General features: G+C 36.4%; 1 protein-coding gene across 1 annotated transcript in view; it reads left to right on the forward strand.

Annotated features, from left to right (window-relative positions):
• ITPR2 (inositol 1,4,5-trisphosphate receptor type 2) overlaps positions 1-20,258 on the forward strand; it is a 510,130-nt gene that overhangs the window by 104,085 nt on the left and 385,787 nt on the right. The window contains exon 3 of the mRNA XM_072653450.1: positions 18,485-18,600. Within this exon, the coding sequence (XP_072509551.1) occupies positions 18,485-18,600 (116 nt within the window). The remainder of the gene's footprint in view (positions 1-18,484; positions 18,601-20,258) is intronic.

Here is a 20,258-nt window from a genome sequence, read left to right on the forward strand (position 1 = left end):
AAGGAAAGGACAAAAGCATTTATGTAGTGTCTGTTATGGGCTAGGCACTGTGCCAAGAGCTTTTTTTTTAAAAACACAAATATTATCTCACTGAACCTCACAGCAACTCTGTGAGGTAGGTATTGTAATTCCCATTTTATGGTTGAGGAACTGGAAGCAACCAGAGGTTAAGTGACTTGATCAGGGTCACATGGTAAGTACCTGAGGCCTTATTTGAACTCAGGTCTTACAGATTAGAGCTCAGTGCTCTATCCACTGTACTACCAGGTGCTTCTAGAGAGCTCCACTGAATCTTTTTCTTCTAGGCTAAACATACCTAAATGAGTACCTGCAAAGACCTTGGCCTAAAGGTCTCCCAGTGCATCCTGGGTCTTCTCCAGTCCTGATGACTATCTGGTCACTGGATTCAGATGGCTCTGGAGGAGAAATGAGGCTGGTGACCTGCACAGCCTTCCCTCACTCAAAACAAAATCAAGTACAAGTCATGTCATCATTTCTCTGATGGCATGATTTTCTTTGACAATGAAGGATGAACACAATTCTGTGAATAGACGCAGCTGACTGAATGGGGATCCAAGTTGCTGGGTAATTCAGCTCCTCCTCTCCTATCTACTTCTCCCTCCCCTTCCTTCTCCTCTCCAAAGGAAGATAAATTTATCTAAAAATTGCTTCCCTTCCCTTCCCTTCCTTTCCCTTCCCCCTTCCCTTCCTTTCCCTTCCCCCTTCCCTTCCCTTCCCTTCCCCCTTCTTTTCCCTTCCCTTTCCCCTTCCCTTCCCTTCCCCCTTCCCTCCCCTTCCCCCTTCCCTTCCCTTCCCTTCTCCAGTCATCCTGATGAATATCTGGTCACTGGATTCAGATAGCTCTGGAGGAGAAGTGAGGCTGGTGACCTGCACAGCGTTCCCTCACATGTCATCATTTCTCTGATGGCATGTTCTTCTTTAGCAACAAACAGCGAACACAACCATTTTTTCAACCATTTCTCTTATCTCATGATCTAAAAGACCCTTCACTACACAATTTACCTTGGTTTGAATGCTATTCCATCTACCAGTATTCTTTTTAAAAGTATAATACACAGAACTGAACATAGTAATCCAGATGTGGTTGGACAGGGCACAGTATTAATGGGACCACCATCTCCTTAGATTCTTGAACTCTGTGCTTCTCATAATAGCTTTATTGGCTGCTTAATTGTGCTATTTGCTTGTGTAGCAGAGTTATAACGTTTGGAGTCAACCAGGCTCATTTGTAGTTCAACTGCTTTACTTGTTCCCATATTTAATCTCTTTAGCCCAAGCCTTAGGGTAATCCAGGGCTATGTTTGGATATTTCCTCTTTAGTTAGTAAAATTTTCATACCTTTCTCAATTAACTTAGAACCTCCACCCTAGGTGATCAAATAATATTTCCTTAATAAACTCTAGAAACCTCTTTTCTGGTATCTCTCTATAGCTATCCTTATTTCTGTCTGTCAAATCCCTAATCTCCTAGGATCATTAGATATCAAAGATTTTAAATATATAATTCACTGATAATGAAATAAATAATAACAAAGATATAATTACTCATCATATTTTAGCTCCAAGAAAGCTAACAGAGTCATTCCAAACCTTTACTGTATCTACAGAGAACACTGTAGACATCTCACTCAGAATGACAAATAGAATCTCTTTTTAAGAATCTTCTTCATCCTCTTTACAAGGTGAAGGTTATTCTTTCATGGGAAAAGAGAGAGAAATTCTTTCTCTCTGTCTTTTCCAGTTTCTCTCTTCCCAACACACGAAAACAATCTCTTTGGCTTCTTTTTAGTCATCACATTGAGTCTCTTTCCGCCTTTCCTTTTGCTTCTCATGAGATACTCTTTATAACATTTCTTCGTAAAATAATAGTTAAGACAGTTATAACAAGAAAGGTCTTCCTCCTCTTTCTGTCTGACTTCTTGGTAGTTTAGCTCATAGATACAAGTTAAATTCAGGTCCACTCTCCCATCTGTGCCTTCTAGCTTCTCTGCTCTTCAAGGGCAGAGAACAGTTTCTAGTCCTTCTGAAGTAGACACTTTTGAAACAGTGGATCTCTCTTATTTTGAAGCTTATGGTCCATTGAAACCCTTAGATCTTTGTCAGATGAACTGCTGTCCTTGCCTCCTCTGTCTTGAATTTTAGTCAATAAACATTTATTAAGTGCCTACTCTGTGCCAAACACTGTGCTGAGCACTGGATGTGCTGTGATTTAATTTTGTCTTATTACACTTGATACAGTGTTCTAGTCTGGTCAAAATCTTTTTTAAGTTTTCACTCTGCCATCCAATGTGTTAGCTACTCCTTCCCACTTTGCATTGTTAACAAATTTGATTTAAAAATGTCACCTATGCATTTATCTGCCATTGATAAAAATACTAAACAACACAGTACTAAATGTTGATTCCTAGGGAACTCTACTCAGTTGATATCCATCAATATTAATACCAGACCATGAATGACTATTCTTTGAATTCAGACATTCACTTAATTCTAATCTACCTTCACTACATCATCTATCCTACACCCTTCCATCACATCCATAAAAATCGCATGAGTCAACAACAATAACACTGTAAAATACTTTGCCTAATATCTAGGTAATCTATGTCTACAGAAATGTCCTTGGTCTATTAATTTAGAAAAGTAAAAGAGTTAGTTTGACATAACTTGTTCTTGTTGAAGCCATGATGGCTCTGTGATCCCTTCTTCCTATTGTAGATGTTTGCTTACCATTGTTTTCAATAATGCATGTTTACTATGGAACCTAATTTGGACCTATACAGAATCTTTTATTAAAGAATGACTTTCTTAGACTGATCTGTTGATTTGAACTTTCTATTAATCAAGAGACCAAAGTTTTATTTTCTTCTTCAGTCTGGTTACCATATTTCACCAAATGAACATTATAATAATTTGTGAAAGGGAAAATTAAATGGGAGATTCTAATGTAACAACATTTTCTTGCGGCAAATTCTGTGTTTTCTTGATGTGGCTTTTAAAAAAAACATTAAAGTAAAAAAATGTTCAGCATATGACTGACTTGACATTGAAGCTGAATATTATTAGCAATGATTTATTTGTAAATTCTACAAGTTACATATATTTTCATATTCCGCATTTTATATCCAATAAATGATGGATATTTCTCCTAGTCTTCAATTCACATATACATATACTTAAAATGTGAATCAAGTAATTAATATAGTTAATTATTTTTATAATTTTTGTTGAATTTTGCAATATCAAGGCTATGTTTTAACAGTTGTTTAGTTATTTAGTTATATATATAATAACATTATTATATGTTTAGTTATTTAGTTATATAGAGTATATAATCATATACTCATGATTAGTTTTTTTCCCCATGAAAAAGTAAATCACTTGTTTCTTGAAGGGCTTCTGGTGTTTAACTTATACAGTAATATCATTTATCTTCATAGTGTTCCTAGAAGTCAGGTGGTCTGCCCAATATTACAGAGCAGGTTTAGGGTTGAATTGGGAATAAGATGTAAATACTGTATTATCTAGTATTGTTTCCTAGGTAGCACTGGTCTTGGAGACAGGAAGACCTGAGTTCAGTTCCAGCCTCAGACACTTGCTAGCTTTATGACCTTGGGCACATTACTTAAGCCTCCTACCTTAGTTTCCTCAATTGTGAAATGGGGACAATAATAGAATCTACCTCCTAGGGAAGTTGTGAAGATCAATGAGATAATATTTGTAAAGCACTTAGTACAGTGCTTGTCACATAAATGCTAGCTATTGTTATTATTATTACAATTAATGCAAAATATTATGTATAAAGAATGCAAAACATAATGCAAAAGTATGGTCATCTCTGCCCTAAGAAATTGACATTTGAATATGGATATATAATACATATAGGGGACTGTTAGCCAGGGAAGAGAGTATTTGTTTAGGCAACTACAAGGATTGTGAGTGGAGCCATAAGGAAGTAGATTGCCATGCCCTTTTCAATAGCAATGGCAATATTGTTTGATTATTGTTCTTAAAGCAAGTGCAAGAAGTGTGAGGGTGTGTGTGCGCATGTATGTGTGTGTGTGTGTGTGTGTGTGTGTGTGTGTGTGTGTAGTCTTTGGTCAACTTATACAGTGGCAAGATGCCCACACTGCATATGCCATTGTGTCTTGTTGGATGGCAGAATGAGATGGATTTATCCAGCCCATTTATGTGCCGTAAAAGTGTAAAGAAATTTATTAATAGACTGAAACTATTGTTTTATAATCAGGAAAGAAGTATTCTGAAAGTTTGGTAGATTTTCCAGCGATCAGTTCAAAGAATATCTAACTAGAAAGTTCATTCGGCTGTTTGTTGGAGGAGGAAAGCTATTTCTTACTTCCAAGTTTGAATTACTTCTCTCCACAGCAACAACCACAGTGTGTGAGAGTTTTTTCTGGTAGACTTGGAACTTCATTGAAATGCAAGGACTTAAAAAAAAATTCCCAATGGTCTTTTAAGGCAAAATGCCTTCCATACCCAGAGAAAGAACTTTGGAATTCAATCACAGAATGTAGCAGATCGTTTTCTTTTGTTTTATGTTTTGGTTTGTTACATGACTTCTCCCATTCATTTTAATTCTTCTATACAACATGACTATAGTGAAAATGTATTTAATAGGAATGTATGTATAGAACCTATATAAAATTTTATGCCGTCTTGGGGAGGGAGGGGGAAGGCAGGGGGAGAAAGGGGAAAAAATAATCTGTTATATGATAGTGATTGTAGAACACTGAAAAAAAATTAAAATTAATATAAAAAAAAGAATTACTTCTCTCTCTATGGCACCAAAGCCCACATGCCATGATTTGATTTTAATATTTGGTTTCATGTGCCTGGGAAACCACATTACCATTGAGATGACAGTGACTTTCAGGGTCATAGTGGAACAACAGAGGAGTTTCTGAACAAGTGGAGTTCTGGAACAAAGGAACAACATGAACCATAGTTGAGGAGCAGCAAGGGACAGAACTATAGGATGAAGGCAAAAACCTGGGAGTTGGCCTCTACTGGTGTTATGAGGTACAACGATGTGTAGATTTAGGATGGTAAGGGATTAGTTCTCTAATGACCCTTACTTCTTTCCCTTAGCAAGGAAGAGAACTCATTTCCAAGGTAAAACTGCAGATTAAGAGGATTGTATAGGATCCTGGTAGTGGAAGGGCTTACTATAATCTTGATAGATTATTTCACTCTTCAACAGCCCTGAATCTCTTCCTCTTATGGATGGATCCTCAGCCCTAGGGTAGTCCCTGAGAGAGTTGAATGCCCACCAGAAGGGGAAGGAGAAACTATCCCTGGGTATAGCTGAGAGTCCTTTTTATTTGAATTCTTAGTCAAAGCCTATCCTATATTTAATGAATTGGTAACCCAAAAGCTTGTGTGGGAGTGAAGGATTCTTTGACCGTTTAAAAAAAAACAGAGAGCTGTACATGGATTATATTCTGATGGTCCCTGGGAAAATTCTGAGTTGGGACATGAGACAAAAAAAAAATGATTTGTAAGATAGATACACATTGAATTTAACCTGTGTAAATTTAGAGATTTCATTTTTTTCTTTATCAACTTTGAATCCTGGTTTGTAGCTGAAAAGCACTTATTTTTGGTTAACCAATAACTTTTGGGCTTTTAGTGTCAAAATGCTTTTTAAATTGATTATCTCTAAGTGTATTGCTCAAGTTCTCTGATTATTTTCAAGTCAACCAAAGAAAAGGCCTCAGTTTTCTCCATTAATATTTGTAAGCAACTAGACAAGTCTCAGACCATTTCTTCTGATGCCCTTGTGTCTTTCCTACAGTACCACATGTTCGCCATGGTGGTGGTGTTTACTAGCCACATACGTATAATTTGAAATTTACCTACCATAACAGTTATTTTAGTTTCTGTAAGTAATATCCTAACAATATTTGGATTCTCAAGATTCCTCAATTACTTAGTTTTTCAGAAACTGTCCCCCCACCCCCACCCTACCAAGCACACCAAAAAAGGAGACAGTCAGTCAACTAGCATTAATTAAACACCTACTCTTATTGTGCTGGGCACCGTGCTAAGCATGGAGGATACAAAAAAAGACAAAAGACAACGTCTCTTCTTAAGGAATTCACAGTCTAATGTGGAGACAACATGCAAACAACTATGTATAAACTACATATAAATAGGATAAATTGAAGATAATAGAAGGAAGGTACTACAGTAACGGTGATCAGGAAAGGATTTACCCAGATTTTGTCTAGATTAGATATTTACAACCAAATTAAACATTCTTATTAGAGTTTTAAACTAATTCTTAACTGTGGCAAATTGAGTTGTGTATGAATAAGAACCATTGATTTGATCTGTGGCTAGCAGTTTTACATGAGATAAAACCTGCTACACCCTTCAAACTTCTGCATTTTATTCTACCCAGGAACATTTGTAATTGGCTAAAAATGTCAACAATTCTTTCTTCTAAATGAGCTTTTGGGATGTTTAATTTCCTTCTCTAGCTGTAAAAAACAAACGTGCTAATTCTAAACCATTGTTCTTGTAATATTTCCTGATTGGTCATTTCATGCAGTATCTAATATCCAAGCTTCTCTTAACTTATGTCACTTTGTGCAAGGGGATGTGTCCAGAATTATATTTGATGTCGTGTGTGTGCATGCGCATATGCATATGCCACCACCAACTACCACATTTTATTGGGAGTTTTGATGTTACATGTAACCAATCTTTCTTGGTATGTGTGTGTGTTTTTAAAAAAATTCCCCAGATTATTGAAATGCTAAGAGAATTATAGTTAAAAACTATCTAAGTCTTTATTTATATACATACATACACACCTGTGTATATATACATATATACACATACATACATACAATTACTTGGAGGGGCATCAAAGTAACTTCTAATTGAACCATCTAAATACTTCACTTGGCAACATGCACAAATCTAATTATAGAGGTTGAGAACATATAAGAGTAACCTGCTATAGTGTCTGTTTGAGACTATATAAGGTGGGGAGAGAAAGGAGGATTGAAAAAACTGCTTATCTGCCAAAAAGTAGGAGTCAAGTCAGTTTCTGCCTATAGTAGAATTAGTAACTATGCTGAATACAGTTGTTTTTTTAAAAATGATTTGTAAACTTGTGTCACTGAAATTTTGTCTTAGAAAAAATTATGTGAGGCCATATTTCTGAATTTTAAAACCCCAAAACAAGCATTTTTGTAGTTTGCAGAACATTTTATGAAGTTTATGTTCAAACTACTCTAGAGGTCATGTTTGTGGACTCAGTTTCCCAAAGTATTTTCAACCAATGAACCTTGTTCATTGGGGGAGCTCATTTGACTTACATTTTACTGAGTCTGTGCTTGAACCCACAACATGGTGATTGGCTAAAAAGGCTCTATAGTGCAGGGGTTTGAAAAGTGTGGCTGAAAGAATCCTGGGTATTGTTAGAAGAGAATTGTGGTTGGGAAGGTGGTGACTATAGAGATGGCAACCATAACACCATGAATCTCACATCAGGGCTATAAGGATGACAACTGAGACAGGAAAAGTTCTGTTAGCTGATCTTCAATTTGACCTGAGAAAAAGACTTCAGGAAACACACCGCACATCCATCCCTCTGATTGTGTTCTTTCTCTATACTGGGGAGTTACAGGGATTGAAGGGGAACTAGATTCTAACTCCCTTGGAGGCCTAGGAGATCACATATAAATATGGAGAATGTTCAACTACTTGGTGCCCCCATTTATTTGGCTTAATGTTTTAAAGAAGCATTTTCCCCTATTTAATTTATATGTGTGCTTCCTAAGAGAGTAAGACATCAGACTTGAAGGTAGGTTATGTTTTGAGCACTTATCTCCCTAAAACAGCATGCTGATCTTGGGTATAGCATCAGACCTATATAAAATGCTACATACCCAGAAAATTGCATACCATTGCCCCTTGCTGTTGGAAGCCATAAGTAAACCTTGGGAGTTCAGTGTCTTAGTCATCTCTTTGCCCAGTAGAAACCTGTTGCTGAAGGACTGGGATCAAAGCGTGTTATATAGACACTGTGCTAGATATGCTTTGAAGGGAGGAGGTGCAGAGAGATTTATTGATTGTTTTACTGTCAACAATAGCAGAAACAGTTTATGGAACTGGGCCATTTGTGAATGTATTCTGAACTTTTCTCCCCACCAGCTGTGCCGCCAGCAAGAGTGAGGCATGCTGAAGAAGGTAGACAGAAGCATTTGCTTCCTAAAGGAGATGGAAGTGGAAACAATGATGCCGTTCTCTGCTGGAGCTTCAAAGTCAAATACACAGCCCTTGGGTGGTTAATGAATTGGGAGTGGACGAAGTCATAAGATCATAGAGAACATAGATTTAGAGCTGGCAGAGTCCTCAGATGTCATGTATCCAATCTCTTTCTTTTGCAAATGAAGACACTGAGATAAAGTGACTTTCTCAGTCATCCTGATTGTATGTAACACATGTGGGTTTTGAACTCCATTGATTGCTAAAACAGCACCATTTCTGCTGTACCATGATACCTTTAGGTTTGCAGTGGTAGAACTGGATGGACTCATCTTGCCGTTTTTCAGGTGCAGCAGATTAGCATTACATAGTGAGTATAACAGCTCCATTTTATCTGAAATTGTTCTTTGGAGCATTGAATTTTTCCTGGAAGCTGAGTCTGACAGCTGTTGTTTGATGCCGCACAGACAATGTAGGAAGTCGGTTAGAAGCATTTTAAATCCTCTTGGACTTTGGAAAAGTTGGAATAGTCTCTTCTCCACTGTTATGTAGAAAATAAGAGCTAGGTTTTGAAGTTAATTTGGCAGGTACGCATGTATCACCAGTTTAAGTCTCTGGTTTTCACCTATGCATTGCCAGGTAATGAAGTAGGGAGCCCATCCCTGGTTCACATGTATGTAGTACATGTGACTTTCCAAGCAGGCTTTTATCAAGTAACAACTTGAACCTAGAAATGGGAGAATGAGTGTTTACGGTTATTTATAGGACATTTCCTCATCCACTTGAAATTAGGAATCAATAAGGTAGTGATAGCTCTCACAGTCACTTAGGAGACAGATAAATATTTACCCTGTGTTCATGGTTACAAACCATAAAAGAAGTTATTTTAATTATTGTTCTTTAAAAAAAATTCTTAAGACCTTAAAAATATGTACAGCTAACTTTTCTGATCAGTTCTTTAAAATATGGAGATTGTTATTTACCACAGTGAACTTTGAAAAAATATACATTTCTGGTTCCTTTTTTTGTAGGGTGATGATACTTAAACATGCTATATAATTTTCATATGTAGAGGCAAAATGGACATTTGAGTTGAATACTCTTAAAAAACTGGTAAATATCAGAATTAGGAAGATCATTTCCATAGGAATGAATATAGGGTGTGTCCAGGCAAACCCCAATGTTTCTCTAAAAATTGTGTTTGTCTTTTAAAGTAAACTTCAGTTTATAATTTTAAAAATAAATTTGGTTAAGTTTTAGATTATTTAGATTGTTGAATAAAAATATGCCCTTTTATGATTAGGTATCTAGCTGTACTCCCTAAGGAAATATGATGTACCCTCCTATGCTCTTTCTCTTCTCTTGTCAGTTTCTTTTCATTCACATCTTTTGTATTTATTTAAGAAAGGCCACTGAAAGCAGGAGACAGAAAAAACACAAGTCAATAAGCCTGAACCTAAAGTAATTGTGGGCAAAATGTGGATGGGAAGAAAGAAAAGGAGATTGTACTGTTAGGTTATGCTGTTGATTCTACCTTTTAATTGTCCTTGTATCTCTTCCCTCTTCTTCATTCCTGTCGCCATTAACTACTTCAGGTATAACCCTCCTAGACAGTCCCTATAACTCCTTGAGTTTAGGATTTCCTGTTTCTACCCTTTTTCTTCCCTCTCCATTTTAAAATTCTCATGCTAGGTGAACTTCAAGAAATAGTGGAAGTTAGAAGAGGACATGCTGTGGTCCATGGGGTCATGAAGAGTCACATATGACTGAATAACTGAGTAACAAAAGATTAATCTTACTCATGCCTACATCTGGTCACGTTGCTGATCTGTTCAAAATCCTTCAATAACTTCCCTTTTCTTACTGAGTAAAACTCAAGCTCTTGATGTTTGAGGCAATCCACAATCTGTTGCCACCTCACTTTTCAACCTTATTTAAATTGCTCCCTTCGATATACTTGGTATTCTAGAGAAACTGGACTACTCACCCTTTGTTCCGTATCCCAAGAATGCTGCCCCTTACCCTGCCTCTCCTCTTGTTGAAATACTTTTCATTCTTAAAAACTTAGTTTAGATGGAACTTATTTTGTGAAGGAAGCCTTATCCCTAACTCCTTCCAGTAAGTAATCACTTTCTCCTCACCTTCCTCTCATATGTCATCATTATCATATTAATAATAACCTTAATAACTGCAACTTACTATAAAGATATGATGACATATATTGAGGGTAAGAAAGACAGCTCCTGCTCTTAAAGAGCTTCCAATCTAGTGGGGGAAGATAATATACAAAAGGAAGCTTAAAGGTGAGGTGATGGAGGTTGCTACACCCAGAAGGCAGGGAGAGAAAATTGTGCTGTCCTAATAATACAAAAGGTAAAAAACTAACCATAAATGTGTGTGTTCGTCCTTTGTTGCTGAAGAAGACCATGCCAGCAGAGAAATAATGACATGACTTGCACTTTGAATGACTTTGAGTGAGGGAGGGCTGTGCTGGTCACCAGCCTCACTTCTCCAACAGGCAGTTTGCTAGGGTATTTGCCACAGACATAGCTAAGAGAAGTACCCAAAAAGGTCAAAATCTCTTTACTCTTTTTTCAACCACTGACAGAGATGAAGACAAAATTTTCTGCAGAGTTGCCTAGAGGCGTTGTTTCCGTTTTTGTCTGTAATAAGCAACACTCAAGTGTTGCTCAAAGGTCTCTGTCCTGAGGAGGAGGAAAGTGAAAGTGATGGTGGTGGAATACATTTCTGTTCCCTAAGGGTTATAAGGGAAAGGAAGTATCCTTTGAAACAATGGAAAAAGTACTTTCAGGAGGAATCAAAAAAAGAAACAATCTAGCTAATTCTTACTTGGGTAGGTGGGTAAGAGGCAGGGCAGAAGAATGTGACAAAGAGAAAGTAAGGAAAGACATTTAAGTATGGAACTAAGTACAGTAATCAGTAATGAGACTTTTCCTGTAGAGTAAGAAGCTAGGCCATCTCTGGAGGAAGTAGGTTTTTTTTAAATTTTGTTTTGTTTTGAAATTCAGTGAATATATGGTCTATTCACAATTGCTGTTTGATAACCATAAAAATCAGAGGAAGAAGAAATGTAGTGGGATAGTTGGTGCATTATTACTGAGAAATATCTTGGGTATACAGGTGGCATTTAAAAAAACTCACTGCTGCTTGATTAAAAGTAGGAAATTCAGAAGAGAGTTTTGGGAAGTAAACAGCTGGCTAAGAAAGTAATATCTGATTTGCATTTTTGGGCCACAGGTTAAAATATAAGAATGATAAACTATTGGCAGGAATTAAGTACGGTTCATAAGGATTGGCAAAACATTTTTTTCTGGAGAAGCTTGTAACTCTGGTCAAAATGTTTGAAGTTGAAATTGAAGGAGAGAGAAAAAAATAACTGCCTACATGGTTCTTCTCCAGTTACAAAGTTGGAGAAGAAATGTGTCCAACATGAGACCCACAACACATCTGAGTATGACCTGAACCAGATTAAAATGTAGTTCTGATGTGATTTTAATGTGTTGATATATTAATAATAATAAAAAAGAAATATATAAACTGTGGTTTTTCTAAGTACTGGCATCAATCAGTATGGTTTAGTGGCCTCGATTCTATTTGTTTGACACCACTATTCTAGCGAAGTACATACAGGAAGAAAGCGATGGAGAGGATGGGGGCAGGACTTGGACTTCTGAGTTCACCAGTACAGGGAACTCTAAGATGATGCAGTCTGAGCCTTCATTGCAGCTTATAGCCTTACAGGGTTTCCTAGGGCACTGAAATATAAAACAGAATCATTGGAATTGTTGAATTGTGTGTGGGCGTGTGTGTGTTTGGGTGGGTGAGAGTTGGGATTGATATGGTCAAAGCTGTTTTCGCAAGATCAGTTTAATAGCTAATTGGAGGATGGATTGAAGGAGAGAGGGCCTTGAGGCAGGATGACCAAACAGTCCAGGCATGATGTGATGAAGGCCTGTACCAGGGTGGTGGCAGTGTCAGAGGAGAAATATATATGTATATATATATATACATATATACATATGTGTATATATATATATACATATGTATGTATGTATACCTACACATATACACATAATGCTAGGAAGATAGAAATGAAAGGATTTGACCACAGATTGGACATGGAGAATGAGACACAGTAGTCAAAGATAACACCTAGATTATGAACCTGGGTGAATGGGAGGTTGGTGGTACCGTCACCAGTAATGTAATATAAAAACACAAAATCTGAGTAATAAAATAAGGTGACTTAGAGATCTTAATGCAATGACACAAATTTGAGACTTGGAGGATGAGGCTGGAACATAGCTCTATTTCTTGTTCAAAAGGAACAGAACTGCTAAAAAAGGGATAGAAGAGTAAGTAGGATTGCATATTAGGAAGATATACTCCTGTGAGCAAATCATGGAACACACAGATACATTAATTCAGCTCTTTGCATTTTTGTAGCTTAGCTAAGGCTTTTTTATTTTTTGTGTATCCAAGAGGAGAACTGGACAGACACACAAATAGTTATCACAGCCATATTCTCCTCCCAGGGGGAGAGTGGTTGTCTAAATTATAACTGTAGACCTGCACTGAGAAGATAAATATTAAGTTAGGGGTGGCGAATGGAAGGTAATACAATAATGAGAGAGAAAAGTAAAAAATTATGAGGTTGATGGAAAGTATGGATAGCCAATGAGGCACAGTGACCAAGCTGTTATTGAAACAATCTAAGAAAGAAAACTATGAAATACTGAGCAGGTGCTTTCTATTGTCCTTCCTGAAGACAGAATTCTTTCCTCTGGGAACGCATTTCACCATAGTTTCTTTAGATTAGTAATACTTATACCCATAGACCTTTGCAGTGTTGTCAGTATCTCTAGAAGCACAATAAAATAAGTTAGCCCTGAGGTCTTGATTTCATACGCATAAGGGAGAAACACAGTGGAAAGGATTTGGGCAAGGATTAGTTGTGGGAGGAACAGAAGTGATATTACTGTGGGAACCATCTACTGCAACGTACTGCTAAAAAAAAGACAGGGAATTAGATGAGCATTTTGGAAAAAAAGATTTTAAATAAGGCATAAAATCACAATAATGTAACCATGAGGTTCTTCAATTGTCTGTATACATTTGCTAGAACTCTCAGCTAAATGTGGAGGCATAAATTTGTATTTGATTTTAACAATAAGTTAACCCTTAAAAATATGTAGGCAAGGGATGAAGAAAACTTCTACTTTGGATTGAATTCTAATCAATAAGGAGAAACAATGGGAAAATTTGTGATAGAGAAAGAAGAAATCTAGGCATAGTCTTAATGCACCCTAAATTTTAGGAGATTAGAATTCTGAAGTTTCAGAGGCAGGCAGGATCCATCCACCTAATAATTTGCAGCAAAGGTCATCTCAAGGGGGGTGGGAAGTTCTCCTGAATTAAAGCAGAAGTGATTCAGTGAGGAGTTGCTGAAAAACACGGATACAGGGAAATCTGGCCAATTACATTTGTTGCTGGTGTGTGTGTGTGTGTGTGTGTGTGTGTGTGTGTGTGTGTGTGTGTGTGTGTGTGTGTGTGTGCAATGATATGTATAGAAGATGGAAGCTTGGGCAAGTCCTTAAAGGGTGAAGACCAAAGAGTAGTAAATACTGTATGAAGTGTCAGAAGTAATAGAGCCCAGAAGAAGGTGAGTTATTGAATGAATAGGCTGCAGCATTGAAAAAATAGTAAATATGTGTTGAAGTTAAGAGGAGGATCACAGGAGAGATGGATTACTCTGGTGAATGAAATGAAATGCTTAGTTGTGTAATGGAAAGAGTGTTGGAATTGGAATGAGGAAGACTTAAGTTTCACTCCTGACTCTGACTCTTACTGACAAGTTCCTTAACTATCTGAGCCTCAGTTTCCTCATATGCAAAATGGGGATAATAATCCTTTAATGCTTCTTGGGGTTATCGTGAGAATCAAAAGAGATACCAAAGCATATACAACACTCTTTGCACATGTTAAAACATAATTTAAAATTGTCACTTATTATTTTATTCCTCTTTTCTTCTGAGAAGTTAGCATTTTGTCACAGAGAGAAAGCTGGTTTTGGAGCCAGGTAGAACTGGCCAGTTTCACGAACTACTTCTGACACATACTGGCTTCATGATCTTGTGCAAATTATTTAATCTCCCAGTGTTCTAGGCAATTCTCTAAGACTCCAAATTGCAGAGAAAGTGCTGACCTGGATTAGTAGAGGGAGTTTCTCATATTGTAATTCCCTATATTACTGCATCCTTACAGCAGAGATCTATCATGTCTTATCCCTTCTTCTTCTAAGAGAAATAATCTTTAGACTGGTTCTTGTTAGATGTACTTCATTCCTTCCCCCTTTTTATAGGTACTAGACTGATAAATCAAGAAAATGCTATAGATATGGCATACTTGGATTACACCGAAGCATTTGATATATACTCTCATGCTATCCCTGTAGACAAGGTAGATATGAACTAGTCTGTCACTCTATAAATGTGAAGCACCATATATAAGGCACTGTGCTAAATGATAGGGATACAAATACAAATGAAAAGAAAACTAGTACCTACCTTTTAGGAGTTTACAACCTAAGGGGGAGACAACAAATAAAAAGGAAGCTGAAAAAGGTAGAGAGAGGAGGAAGAAAGTATATGGTGCATGGGTCAGTAAGGTTGGTAGAAAATGGGGAAAGATGATTATGTCGGACACTCCCCTTAAAGGAGGTTTGGGGACTCATGGCTCTCTTACGCAGAGGATACGAGAGGAGCAATGGGTACTGGTGACGTTACTACCAAGGCTGATTCAGTCAGGACAGTGAGATGCCGCCATGATGAATTCTCTGAAAGAAGAAGACATAAGGGAGAAGTCCAAAAAATTTAAAAATAGTGTAACTTGTGGGAAATGAAATGACACAATATGACAGATGTTTGAGTAGCTGGATCCAAATATTGTCAATAGATCAAAGTCAGCTTGAAAGGAGGCCACTGGTAGAGTTTTCTGGAAACAGTCTTGTTTTTACTGTTTAAAATATTTACAAATGACTTGAAGAGATATAAGAGGTATGAATGTCAACTTGGTTTAATCTCACATGACTAGGTAATACTTTGAATGTTTAAATGAAAAAAGACATCAGTAAGACTAATGAGCCAGAATCAGTAATTACTATTAGGGAAAGTGTGACTAGACAAAAGTTCATGCAGAAATGATTTTACCTTTTTTTTATATCATGGACCGCTTTGGTAGTCTGATGAAGTCTATGGATCTCTTCTCTGAATACTTTTAAAAAATGTATAAAATAAAATATACATGATTACAAAAAATATTAATTATATTGAAATACAGTTACCAAAATATATATTTTTAAAGTTCATGGAACCCATATTAAGAACCCATGAGTTTTAATTGACCACAATTTCAATATGAGTCAAAAATGTCATGTGGCAGTAAAATACCTACTCATACCACAGGCTGCACTGAGAGTATTCGGGAATTCCTCAACCTAAAGGACAAAAGACTCTCCTAGAGAATAATTCCTCTCACCTTAGTACTTTTGACTGGAGGTCAATAAATCAAGAGGCAAGACTAGAAGATAAAAAGTCTAATTGGCATCAGCTGATGGGCAAGTGCCATGTGATTAGCAACTCACAGGAACAAAGTTAGATAATGCACATGTGTAGAATTTTACAGAGCCTTAGGGTATTATTGGTGTCTTGAGGAACCTATCAGATGACACTACTCAGTCATCTTCCTTTTTTGGGACATTGAATAATAGGGACAGTAATATATGGTTTACTTAAATTGAATCTCATTTAAAGCCATTGTGTTTAAATGATATCTCACCACTGTTCATATCTCAGTACTGAAACTTCCTTCTTCTGTGAGGAAGGGCAAGCTGGCTTCACTAAGTCGCAGTGATCCCATCCATAAAATGAAGATAATAATACAGGGACGTTTGTCACCTACCTCAGAGGGATTTTGTGAGGCTCAAATGAGAAATGAGATTGTGCGTGTGTGTGTATGTATGTATGTAAACTTTGAGGAGCTGCATGTCAGCCATTATTATTATAGCTATCCATTATTACTATCCTGACTGGGTTGGTTTTTTTGGAGTGGGGTGTTTAATAATATAAAACCGTAGTGTCAAACAAATAAAAAGGGGGCCACTAAATCCCCCAGGATTTAGTGTAAGGATCCCCAAGGGCAACATTTTGAAATAGAAAACCACATATTATCCTTATCTATGTTTCATTATATTTTATTTATTTTATTAAATATTTCTCAATGACATTTCTGATATAAAGAGAGGCAGCTTAGTGTAGTTGATATAAGGCTGAGTCTGTAAGACCTGGACTTAAGTCTGCCTCTGACACATACATACTGCCTTTGTCACTTTGGGCAAGTCACTTAAACTCTAAATGCCCCAGTTAACTCTAAGATCTTAAATTGCAGAATAATTGTTGTTCTTTATTGGTAAAGGGAATTTCCTCACTGGAAGCTTCTTACATTGAGGAAATAAGGTATCTACCAGTGCACACACACATATATATATATATATATATATATATATATATATATGTACATATATACACATATATACATATGCATATTCATGTAAATTTATTTATGTATGCATGTGTTGTTTAAAACTTGTGGTTTACTTTGTGAGGCAGCTCCCATATACAATCACCAGAATATACACAGCATGTGTATTTTCTTGGATATTATAGTTTGTATCTTACTACTCTGCTGAAGTTATTTATTATCCTGACGAATTTTTTGCTGGTTCTTTAGATTTTGTATGTAAATTGCCATATGATCTACAAATATTGAGCTATATTTGTCCCCAACATTTATTCTCTCTTTTAAATTTTTTTCCTTTTTGCTATAGCTACCTTCTCTAGTGTCATAATATATACTAATTATGATAATGGACATCCTTGTTCTCTTTCTGATCTTATTAGGAAAATTTCCAGTATTCACTACAGAGATATGAAGTTTTAGTTTATCTTCAAAATTGTAGGATGGGTCAATTTATTCCTGTGCTCTTTAGTGTTTTTAACACAAATGAGTATTATATTTGAGAGGAAACATAGCCTAATGAATGGAACACTGGACTTGGAGTCAGGAAGATGTGAATTTTAGTCCTGTCACAAATATTTACTAGCTGTATGATGCTGGGCAAAGTCATTTAACTTCTGTGGTGTTTAGTTTCCTCATCTTTAAATTGAGAGGGTTGTACTTAATGGCCTCTAAGTTATCCTCCACCTCTGAATCTGTTATTGTATAGTTTTATCAAGAATATTATCAAATGCTAGATTTGTTATCCAGTATTTTAGTCATTTCTGCCATCTTTATATTGTTGTCCAATTTGATAATTGTCATATATATATATATATGTATACATTTTTGGAGACATTGATAAGAATGGCACAGGGGCAAGCACAGATATCTGGAGCACCCCACTGCCAAGCAGACTTTGAATTGTTAATGACTACTCTTTGAATATCAGGGCAGTGAGGGATGCTGGGTATCCTCTAATCCCCTCATTTAAACCTAGCAATAGAACTTACATCTCCTAACTCCTAGTCCAAGGTGCTTTCATTTATGCTACATAACTGCTCAATTCCCTCAGAATATTTTTTTTTCTGTAGCTCATTATGGAACATGGATGGGTATGTAAGGGGGCAAGGGACAACCTTGATCACCTTTGTGACATAACTTCACCTTGGCTGTGGAAGATGGACCCAAGGAATGGGCAATTGAAAGTGAACAGACCAAGGCCAAAGAAGTCACTTATGGAAACCAGACAGTTTTGAAATTAGGTAGTGATGTGATGATTAAAAAATGATCTCTCCCAATAACAAATTGGGTTTATTTTCTAAAATTATTTTTTACCAATTATTGAGCATTTGTTCTTTTTTCCCCTCTGGCATTCTTCATAGGTCACTGTTGGAGTAGGTGTGGGAGGAGTGGGGCTGTGCTCCTTCTTTCTATGCTGCTGTGTTGGGTTGGTCTTTCAGGTTCATTTTCTTTTAAAATAATATTGAGTAATGAGGAAGTTGGGCAAGGTGATCTCTAAGCTGAATGCTATGGATTGTATTTTTAAAAATTATAACAGTATAGCATAAATGCTTTTGGCTATGATAGGAATCTGAGAAAATTATTTGGCATTGACTATTCTTCTTATTTTAAAAAATTTGTTACAGATTGCCTTTTTAAAGTGTGCCCTATGAACCGATATTCTGCACAAAAACAATACTGGAAGGCCAAGCAAGCTAAACAAGGAAACCACACAGAAGCAGCATTGCTTAAGAAATTACAGGTAAGGCCCATTATAGGTGAGTCCTTATATTAGAGTTAGTTTAAAAATAGAAATCTTTTCTCTTGGTTTCTATAACTTTGAACTTTTAGTCAGCTCATAAATGTCTGAAATAGCAAAAAAAAAAAAAAAAGAAACTGGATGAGATTTTAAAGTCATAGGGTGTGCCCACTTAACATTTCCTGGCATGTAAGGGGTTGAGAGCAGTAGAGAGCTGTGACAAGACTCTACAAAAAACCCACTAAAAAGAGTCTCAGTGATCCCAGATGGAGAAACATTTGGGAGCTGGAGTAAGGAATGGCCAATCTGACCTTAACTGGAATGTGTCCCTATTGCCTCTGGGATAAAATAAAGGATCCTTAGCCTGGCATTTAAAGCCCTCCATAGTCTTATTCCAATCTACCTTTCTTCTTTTACTTCATATTACTTCCCTTCCCATACAAATTCTAACTATGACCTACTAGCTATTTCCTACACTTGTTATTCTGTTGCTTACCTCCATGCCTTTGAATAAATGCTTCCTCATGTCTAAGGTATCAGTTCAAATACCAGTTTATAGACTTACCCAGCTTTTCTACCTACAATAGGTACTTCTATTTCCTTTCTTCTCACTCTCTTAACTCTCTGTAGTTTGGCTTCCATCTCAATATTCAATGGAATTGTTCTTTCCACAGTTATTAGTAATCTCTTTTATTTGAAAAATTTAAAATTTAATTTAAACTTGAATAGAAAATGAGAAAAGAAAAAAATTGTCATGTATCCAATAAATTTCTATTTTAAGAAAGCCTATATAATAAATACTGTGCATTGTTTTCAAAGCTGTTCAGCTTTTCTTTACTTCCTTGTAGGTTTTCTTTTGTTCTCTGCTGGGCACTTTTTATTTTATTTCTTTCCTTCTCCCTGTCCCCCAAACCATCCTAAAGAAGGCTATAATTAAGCGCATATATATATACATATATATATATATACACACACATACATACACATATACATGTATGTAAGACTGTACTATGGTTGTTTCTACTTGTCATCTGTTTCTCTAAAGGTGGATTGTATCTTCTTTCATAAGTCCAAGTCTTTCCATGTTTTTCTAAATCAACCGACTCATCATTTCCTGCTCCACAGCAATATTCCAACTTCATCACATCCTGTCTAAGAGATTGTCTATGAAAGTTTTCCTCAGTTTTTCTCATTCCTTCTATTCTTGCCTGTATAGGTTATATGAGAAAATTTTCTCCCCTGATTGATAAATGGTTGAAGAATATGAGCAGGCAGTTTTCAAATGAAGAAATTAAAACTTTCTATAGTCATATGAAAAAATGCTGTATATCACTATTGATTAGAGAAATGCAAATTAAAACTACTCTGAGGTACATCACACCTATCAGATTGTCTAATGTGGCAGAAAAGGAAAATGTTAAATGGGACACTAATGTACTTCCTTCCTTCTGCCTCTCAGAATCCATACTTGTCTTCAAGGCTAAGCTTTAGCACCACTGCTGTCTGAGATTTTTCTGGATCATTCAGTTAACTAGTTTCATCCCCCTCACCCCCTAAATAATTTCATTTCTATTTTTATATAGTTTGCACATACCTATCTATGTGCATGCCATCTTTCCTGACTAGATTATAAGCTCACTGAAAGCAGATACTGTTTTTTC

Source organism: Notamacropus eugenii, chromosome 3, assembly GCF_028372415.1.
Source record: "Notamacropus eugenii isolate mMacEug1 chromosome 3, mMacEug1.pri_v2, whole genome shotgun sequence".
Taxonomy (NCBI): domain Eukaryota; kingdom Metazoa; phylum Chordata; class Mammalia; order Diprotodontia; family Macropodidae; genus Notamacropus; species Notamacropus eugenii.